General features: G+C 33.4%; 1 protein-coding gene across 1 annotated transcript; it reads left to right on the top strand.

Annotated features, from left to right (window-relative positions):
* Positions 1-1,868: 1,868 nt before the first annotated feature.
* On the top strand, positions 1,869-5,603 carry LOC111905506 (zinc finger CCCH domain-containing protein 65). Its single transcript, XM_023901190.3, has 8 exons — positions 1,869-2,133; positions 2,821-3,392; positions 3,496-3,648; positions 3,829-3,891; positions 4,180-4,308; positions 4,403-4,453; positions 4,544-4,684; positions 4,779-5,603. The coding sequence occupies exons 1-8, from the start codon at positions 1,959-1,961 to the stop codon at positions 5,361-5,363; spliced, it is 1,869 nt and encodes a 622-aa protein (XP_023756958.1). The 5' UTR covers positions 1,869-1,958; the 3' UTR covers positions 5,364-5,603.
* Positions 5,604-10,339: the final 4,736 nt, after the last annotated feature.

Genomic DNA, 10,339 nt, shown 5'->3' with positions numbered 1-10,339 from the left:
ATATTAGTTTATTTGAATTGGAACTCTCATTTTTAATATAATAGTTTTAACAGTAGAGTTACATAATTGTTCTTTTTCTTTGCAAATTACATACACATACGTGAGTGTGTGTTGTGTGAGTGTGGAGTGTAGGACGTGAACCAACAATAACTCTAATTTTTTTATTCCAATTTGTTCTTAAATGTTAGAATCTAGGTTTCACATATTAATCAAAATACTTGGATAAATCAAGCATCGTTTATTCCAAAATTCGTGATTTCAGACCTTAATGCCTAGGTGTATCATGAAATCCGATTTTTGATAATCCAAGAAAGAACAAATCTAGATTTCAAGCAGAATATAAGATTCGTACCAAGTGTGATGCCCCTTTGAACCCCATCAGGCGCGCTACCCCTAGACCCCCTGTTCCCGAGTCCTAATCAGGTATCCAAGTGTGTAGTCTACACCTTCTACGTTGAAAACTTGAAATATACAAAGTTCTGACAAGGTACCACAACAACCGCCGCTACCAAACACCACCTTGCTACCTAATCCAACCAGATTTGTTCCACCATGTGGTGCACAAAAGGTGTTAATGGAAATGCTTCAATGAAATTTGTTAAATTATTAGGATGTGAAAGTGTATTTTTTATGTATTAAGTTGTGAGTGTGTATATTTAATTTTGTATTAAATTGTGAATTTTATATAAGTTTTTATAATTATTGAGAATGGTTTATTTTATCTCATGAATATTGTGTAATAATTTGTGAATGATTATTTGATCTCAAGAATGTTGTGTAATAATGTGTGAATGTATTGTATTAACTTGTGGATTTTATTTATTAAATAGTGAATGAATTTTAATATTAAGTTGTGACTATATTGTATTAAGTTGGAATTTTGTATGAATTTTATGTTAAAATATAAATGATTCTATTAAATTGTAAATGAGTGTATGAATGAAAATACCATACTATAAAAATGACGATTTTGTCATTTTCTTACCTGAAAAAACAAAAGGAAAAAGATTTTAACACATCTAATAATTATTTATATTTAAATAACTATGAAATATAGGTTCCTAGCGTTTCTAATGTGAATATTAACGTTTGATGATTAATATATTTATTAGAATGTTTTTATTCTATTATAAGTTTTGTGTATGTGCATTATTATAGTAAATTTCAATATTAGTTTTAACGTGTAATTATTAATTTATTCATTATTGAATATTAACATTAAGTTGTGAATACAAAATTCATTACAGAATAATTTAGTACATAAATACATACCCTTGCATATATTTGTCTTTTGGATCGATCCGACCGGTTGAACCATGAAACCAATAAATTGACTAGTACAATAGCCGTCACAATACATTTATTGGTAGATTAGAAGTATTAAAAGTATGGGGAAAAAAATTCAAATGACCAAAAAATGAGGTGGAGTTGAAAAATATAACAAAGAAAATTGGATATTCATAGAATGATCAATGTTTCCGCAGAGACGGGCTCTGCAGAACAACAACTTCCCCTCTGATGAATTAGATATTTGTGCAAAAAGATAAAAACTAACATCTGACGGGACGGTTCCGCAAAACAGGTCTCTGCAGAAATCGTACGTCTTCTGAGGAAATGTTAATGTTATGCAGAAATGGCAAATGAATAAGAATTCTTTACCTCTGACATTTCCGCAGAGCAGATCACTTCCTCACAGCATAAACGATTTCCGCAAAGTCTGTCTCTTCGAAAACCTTGATCATTTTATAAAAATCCGATTTTCTTAATCATATTTTTCAATGACACCTCATTTTTTTTATTATTCGACAAAATTTCCTATAAAAATACGATTAACCACAAAAGCTGACTAGTTCCATTAGTTTTAAAGAGAAGGGATAAAACTGAAATTTTAGAAATTTCGCGGGCGAGGAGGCGGCGTTTTTATAGATCCTGCTTCAGAACTCACTGCGACGGTGACAATGCAGCCAATGGAAAGGTCAGAAATCGGAACCCTAGAAAAAATTCCGATTTGGCCAACGAACCCCTCAACGGTTAACCGCCGAAGAAGGCCGCTCAGGAGCCGGACTGTCGATACACTTCTTCATATCCTGTCCGTTTGCTATGCCGATTCTTCTCATATCACTCAAAATTCAGGTATATACTTGTATTTGTGTGCGTGAATAGATTCTTTCTGTAATGTCAATGAGCCTTTTTAACATAAATAGTACCAGTCTGGATTTCTAGGGTTTTCTTTGTGTAGAGGTTCAGGGGAGGGTTTAAGCCCGTGGCGACCTGTAAGTGTAACTGTAATTGCAAATAGGTGTAGTGTAAAAGAGGCTGTGTCAATGACCTTCTTTTCATGGAAACTACCTTCAATTTCATGATCATTGGGGCGCCGGAGCTTAGGGAGGGTTAGCAGGTTGCGCCCCCTCTGGTATTTCGCCCCCAAAAAGATTTATGATCAATTTGTTGAAGTTTTCCTGGTGGAGGGAATGTACCCCTGTTACTGATCATATGTAACTGATGTGGAACAAAGCAAATGGAGATACTTTGAGTCAAAATTACATTACTTGTAGGATTTCAATTGGCCCATAGAAAGAATCTTTAAATCTACCTGTCTGAAAAGAATCTTGGATTCATTGGTGATAATCATATGTAATTTGATCATGTGCCTAGGGTGGATTGCATACATTGAAAAACTTTTGCACTGTTTTGTAGTCTGTAAAATAAATCAAAAACCAGAAATTTGTAAACTTAGTCAAAAGTCTTAAATTTGTCATTGAAGTGCAATGGTTAATGAAAGCTAATCTCTTGTTATTCTGACCTAATTTTTTCATGTAGATAAGGATGACACTCATATAGAATCAGTCACAAAAGATGATGTTCTCTTCACTTGCACAAATATCACAACTAATGATTCAGAACATCAAGAAGAAACAAATGTAGATGAAACCAGAGTGATTTTAGGTACCCAAGAAGAAAGTTTATGTAATACTAATTTACTTGTGGAACCCATTGAACAAGATCATAACATATCAGAAGAAAGTTTGGATCTTTCTTCTCTTCATTTAGACACAAATAAAGATGTTGAAGAAGGAGAAATTTCAGGAGAGTTTACAAATTTGGTCCCTGAAGATAATGATGTGGAATCTGTGGACAAAACAGGGTCAGAAGAACATGAAGATTTCACTGGTATCAATTCAGGATTTGAGAAAAATAACAGTTTGACTTTGACCCCCTTATCTATTAACAAAGCTGATGATATTGGTAAAGATACGACAGTTGTAATAAGTAAAACCAAAAGAAATTTGGTGGATTATTCTGAAATAGCTCTTCATGGAAAATCCACAGTGTCTGCAAATAACTTAATAAATAATGCAACCAAGAATCAAGATTTTGGATTCCCAATTAAGGTTTGGATTTGTTTAATCACTTTACTTTATTTTCTATTCTTTTTTACTCAAGAACAAGCAGAAAAAAGTTATTATCATATTTTTTTTTCCCAATGTATGACAGGATAAGTGTGCCCAAAATAATAAAAAGAGACAGAGATCTTGCACTGATGAAAAAAGAACAAACAAAAAGGCAAAAAAGTCTGTTGACCAGTCAACATTTCCGGAAGGTTTAACAAAAACTGGTGAAAACCCTGAGGATGCTTCTGCAAACAAGGTACTAACTTTCTTAACAAAAGATAATCTTTTAGTAAAATATGTATTGACTTTCATTAAAAAATATCATCTTTTCAGTTCTCATAAGTTTTTGAATCATCACATCTCTTTTTTTTTTATGTTCTTATTTACAATTGGTTATTGTTGGCTTAGTAGATGATGTTTTCTTTTATAACAACAGGATGCTGATACTAAGAAGAAAGAGAAGCGGGTTTTGACTGCAGAAAGAAAAGCAAAGAAAAAGGTTACCTTTTATTTACTTTGATGATCTTTGTTAAAATAGTATTTACAATATACAAAATGAACTTAATCAAATAGTAAGGAAAAAAGTATAATTACTGTAGTTAACATAGGAAACAATAGAATCATTAATGTTAAACCAACAATAAATATATCCAGTTATGATAGGTTGAACTTTGTTTGAGAAGTTACATTTATTAGTCACATGCACTTTTATTTTTATTCCATGCATTTACTTTTAAATATTCCAAATCAAAGTCTTTCATCATAAGTTCATAATCATGTTTTTCAGCGAAAAGAAAAAATCAAACGTGCAGAAAAGAACAGGAAGCTTGGTGTCAAAAGGCTGAAACTTCAACCAGTAATAAAAGAGAAGAAAATTATATATTGTCGTCATTATATAAATGGAAGATGCCATGAGGTATAATCTTTTACTCTCATTTCACTTTTAAAATCTAAACTTATCATCATATGACATCTAACACAATATATACATATCCTTTGATTTATGACAGGGTGAGAATTGTAAATTCTCTCACGATACAACCCCCTTGACAAAATCCAAGGTACATGATTTTATATTTTATATTTTATAATAATCATAATGTTGTTAAAGTTGTGGATGAACGTGATTTTTTTTTTTTAAAATGTTGCAGCCATGTTGTCATTTTGCACGCCATTCTTGTATGAAAGGTGATGAGTGTCCATTTGATCATCAACTCTCAAAGTATCCCTGCAATAACTATCTTTCAAAAGGCTTCTGCCCACGTGGTTCAGACTGTATGTTCTCTCATGAGGTATTATTTTATTTTTTTATTATTATTTTTTTCCATTTTCTTTTTCATCATATAAAATAAATCAACAAAATCCTTCTACTTTTGTGTTGACCAGGCACAACCAAGTGAAGCCTCCTTAAACGAGTCAACTTCTGAACAAAAGCCGAGTTCCAAATTACAAATTAACAATCATACAGCTTCTTCACCAAAACCATCTGTTCAAATTCAACCACCAAAAGGTGTAACTTTTATTTCACGTGAAAAAATCGACACAAAACCAAAATCGTCTCCTCAACCACCGAAAGGTATAAGTTTTTTATCGCAAGAAAAGTTACCACTAGAAACCCAATCGCCTCCTAAGGTAAATTCCGAACGTGAAATGACCAAAACGCCCCCGGAAATTCCCCGGGGAATAAACTTTTTGTCGTTTGGTAAAAAACATTCCGACGGTGGGTTTGGGTTTTCTTTCAAGATTGGGAAGTCTCCGTTGAGCAAACCGGAGGGTATAATCGTAAATGTGGATGATGGTGTTAAAGCTGTCACACAAATTGACAACAATGACAAGATAAGGACAAATTCAGAGCCTCCAGCTCGAAAACCGATGCCTGTGCTGCCATTTTTGTCAAGTACTTCGCGGAGAACACTCGAGTCAACTTTAGCTTTTGCGGCTAAGTTTGACTCCGGTGTAAAGGGAATATGAGAAGTTTTGACCATGGGCGTTATGGTAATTTCCACCATGTCATTGTAGAGAGAGATCATTGTATTTGTCATCTTCACCTCCAAATTCGGTTCGGGTTTCTAATATGGTGTTGTGTAAATTAGAGTGGCTGTTGAGTGATTTTGGTTCATATATACAACAAATGTAAGTAAGTAACATACTAACATATCATGTTTTATTTCAAAAGATTTTTAGATATGATAGTTTCCATGATACCATCAAGCTAGTATCATATCACACGTGTCACCTCCTTTTAACATGTCATGTGCTTGGGTTCACCATCTATCTCAAGCTCGCTAGACTTCTTATTCATCATAGTTCTCAGTTATCGAATCTTAGTGCAAAGCTATTGTTGATACTAACTTATGTGGCTCTAGACTCTTCTATGCGAGTTTGGTGTTAGTTTACACATTGATCCAACATTTGATGTTTCATGCTTAAACAAAACAATTAAATTGAAATTGATTTTCATTTTGTCCAGGAAAAGGTATCCAAAAGGCGAAATGTGATTTTAATTTATATCTTCAGATATTTGTAGGTTTGGTCCAAGCTTCATGTAGCTTGAGGGAGCATATTGAACTAAATGTAAATCTTAGTGGTTGTAATTTAGTTATGTCTCATAGGACAGGGGTCCTTGTGTAACTTTATGTCCATATATCCTAATCATTGATGAATTATGGTGATATTAACCTCCAATTGAAGATTAATGTTATTAAAATCACCATATTGAGAGCTTTAATATTATTAAACACCACAATTTTTCGAACTTTAACAAAATAACCAATAACCACGCAAAAAAACACTTGTGAACTCATGCATATATGTTGTTTCTAACATAAAAGGAATTCCGCTAAACTTTCACGGTTATATTTTGTTCTTCGTTGGCTATATTAAAAAAATAGTCATTCAACCCCACCTAACAGAGGCTCGATACATGTCGTGAGAAACTATTTCCTTGCGAGTATTAATGTTTTTATTCATGCTAAAGACTCGCGAGGGACTCTATTTCCTTCTATTTAAAGATTTGGAGGCATATCTTTAGGTTTTTGTCTGATTATTGCACTGTAGTTGTTGGGGTCCTTCGATTACATGTCAATCGTTATATCTCAATTTGATTGTGTTTCCATATAACAAAACATGAATATGTCATTTCTCGTAGTCAATATCGGTGGCTCTTCGTCACTCATGTCGACATTACTCCATGTGTTTAATATGAATGTCGATGTAAAAGAAAGAAAATAAGCAACTTTTTGTGACCTCCGAATGTGAAGGACGAAAATCCCTCGTAAGAAACACATTAAGAGGGCCGGGTGTGGGCAACGTGCAAAGCGCGTTATCTTACGTGACAAGCACCTTTAACGGCGCCATAACGGGGAACACCGCCCCAGGTACCCGTTAAAGCGTGTTACGCCATTAGGCGTGATCGTGGTAACGAGTCGTAACGCAATAAAATTTAACTGTTGTGAATTTTGATCCGTTGAAAACGGTAATATTACCGTTGTGAAATTAATTGAAAAAAAAATTACTGCTTAATTCAATTTCACTATATCAATATATATATCTCATTTTATTTCACTTCTATTCCTCTATATCTATCTCTATTTCTCTATATCTATCTCTATTTCATTCAAAACAAAAAAACCATTTTGGATCAAAACCCGAATACCTCTCCTCCAAAGACAAACACATCCACTCTATTAGGTTTTGTAGGATATGAGGGATACATGAACCTTCTAACCTCCCAAAACTCACCACAAATTCCATATTCCGGCAATTTTTTCAATCCCGCCTCACCCCCACTACAATTCCCTACCTCGCCATTTATGCAACAAAATGCAAACATTCAACAAAACCTTTTTACCACATTCGGTCCCATGCGCCAAACAGTCACACAACCCACACCCACACAATAACCCGTTGTCGAGACACAAGCTGGTGGTAGTCAGAGAGCATCGGGAAAAAAAGGCAGACCAAAAAAGAAAGGGAAAGAGGTCGTTGTCGGGACGGACGAAACGGAAGCACCTCCAACATGGTGGACACCGGAGGAAGAGCATGCGTTGGCGACGACTTGGTACGGTACTTCAAAACAACCAACTATGGGGAACGATATGAAGAGAGTTGCTTTTTGGGATGTCGTAATCGTCAAATTCCGCACAATTTTGAACAAGGGTGACACGTATCGCAATAATGATATGCTTAGTGGCAAATGGACTCAAATTAGCCGGAAGTGCACCAAATTCAATTCCATATACAACAAACTTTCTTCGCAACGTCAAAGTGATGCCAATGATTTCGATGTGTTTAGAGCCGCGAGGGAGGAATATCACATGCAAATAGGGCACGTATTTGAGTATGAAAAAGTATGGGAGTTAGTGAGGAAAGATCCAAAATGGATGAAAACGCCAACATCATCGGAACAACAATCCAAAAGGTCTCGTGGTTCGGGTTCGGTTGACGTTTCCGACGGACACACGAACATCGACCTCAACGCGGACACCGATGAGATCCCGGACGAGTTTGACGACATCGAGCAAATCTCTCCGCCACGACGACCCATGGGGCGCGACAAAGCGAAACGCGCTCAACGACATGCGGAGAAGAATGAAAGTCGGCTTCGAGAGCACGAGGAAAAAAAAAATTCGACGCCCACACGGAAATCGCAAATAAAAGATACGAATTGCAACGGGAGCATTTGGATTTCCTTCATCAAGAAGCCCAATAAGATCGCATATCAAAGGATTTGACAATTCTTATGACAAACGAACAAAATTTACCACCGAGACGAGCTGAAGTGATACGGAAGATGAAGGCACAGATAGAGAAAAAATATTTGGACGAAGAATAGTTTGTCGGTGTTTTTTTTTTTAATTATTATAACTATCGTGTGTTTTTTTTCAATGTTTTTTTTTGGTTTGTAATGTTTTTTTTAAGTTTGTATGGTATTTTTAATTTTCTTGTTAATGAAATTATTTTTATTAATTTATATGTTTTTTTATAAATATATGACATATATTAAAAATAAAACGAATTAGAAATATATGAAGTAAATAAAAAAAATAAAACAAATTAGAATAATAGAAATTAAAAACATCAAAAAAAAATAAAAAAAAAATAGAAAATAGTATGTGTTATCCCATGTTATTTGGTGTTGCCCATTTCCACCCTTGGTGTTATAACACCAAATTGTGACTAGGATAATGAGGTAGACAATTTGGGTGTGATAACATGCAATAACATGTTGCCCACACCTAATAGTCTAACCAATAACCAACATTAAGATTTAATTTATTGCAAAAAAAGTCACATGGTACAATATTGTTGTAGATGATTCCACCGGAGAATATGTGTTTCTAGAACGGCTAACAAACACACATCCCTTCTAAATTAATCATAAATTATATTTTTGTCCACCACGAGATTTAAACCCTTAACCACTTAGGGAAATACAAAATAATATCAAATACACTAAAAAAATCAAAAACCATTTCTTAAAAAAAGGCTGAAAATGTTTAAAATTTTAAATGTAAGACCTAAATCTATGTCAAATTAATTAATAATATTCAAAAAATATTTTTTTATAATAATTGAAACTCTTTAAAATAAGTGGTTTTTAAATTAATTAACAAAAATAATAGCTAAAAGTAACATAAATTTATATACATTATCATACCAACAATGATATATATACATTAAATTGCCACTGGGATAACCAACAAACTTATGGACTTTTATATAAAAAGGTCATTAATTAATCATAACATTAGAATTAACAATAAATCAAGAACCATTTTAATTTTATTCACACGGGAGCCATAAGAAAAGACCATTACAATATAATTCAAAATAATTGCGATTTTGTATGATAGTTATCAATAATATAATTATTTTCAACTTGTATTGACAAAATTTTAACTATATAGTTTTAATTGTGCAATACGCGAATATTTGCCTAGCGTATCATATTTACTCTTGTTAGAGAGCCCTGAAAAGACAATCATGCAGCTTAAAAAGATTTCAATATGGGGAAGAAGAACATTGAGATGAATTCGAATTGTCCAATTACTCCATGAGAAGTCGTACAAGTAAGCACATAAAGCTTAATGTCTTTGTACCCCATATATGAAATATCATATATGAACTACAAGATGCTCGAAATGATGATTACCAAGAATCTTCAATGGCTTCTCTTTTCTCTTTTCTTATTGGATCATCTATATAAATAACATGGCAACACTCAACCAAAAATGCATAAAAACATTTTATGCATTTTGAGTGAGTGGAACAGACTGGTTAAGGCACCAATTATATTAGTGATTGAAACTTGATATCCTTACTGATGTCCGAGAGAATGTTTTCATGGAGATGTATCATTCGACCGTTTTTGTAAGGTGATAATTCGTTTTGAAGTATTATTGTTTGATTATATAACTTTTATAATATTGTTTAATCACACATATTTCAAATAAACTACATTGACCATAAGTAACCAACAAACAAGAATGCATATACTAGATAAAACACTTCTAAACTGTTTTTGGGCTAATCTTTTTTATTTCATATGCTTCTAAGGGACAAATCTTGAATGGCACTTAAGTTCATCATTGCTTAATCTACAAATTGAACTCGAGGATGACAAGAGATTGACTAAAGATGTACTATAATATGGCTACATAGTTGCCTTCTCATACATTAGTTCTATTAAACATACACCGATCACATAAGGTATGGTCACGGGAGCAACATACTTGAAATTTGTTGCTATATACGAAAACAATCGAACAACATAACACATTACGAGTTACGACCTTTAAATAGTTGAAAATATATAACCTCGTTATTTTCTTATGGTGAAGATGGTTGTCACCTAGTTAAATTATGTTTTCATGGTTGAATGAAACGTCAGTAATTTAAAAAAATTATTACTCGCAGATGCTTAGCGATTAGTATTTTGTGGAGAT

This window comes from Lactuca sativa, chromosome 7 (genome assembly GCF_002870075.4).
Source record: "Lactuca sativa cultivar Salinas chromosome 7, Lsat_Salinas_v11, whole genome shotgun sequence".
Taxonomy (NCBI): domain Eukaryota; kingdom Viridiplantae; phylum Streptophyta; class Magnoliopsida; order Asterales; family Asteraceae; genus Lactuca; species Lactuca sativa.
Note: the sequence above shows the minus strand (reverse complement) of the source record. Positions and strands in the feature narration are given on the sequence as shown.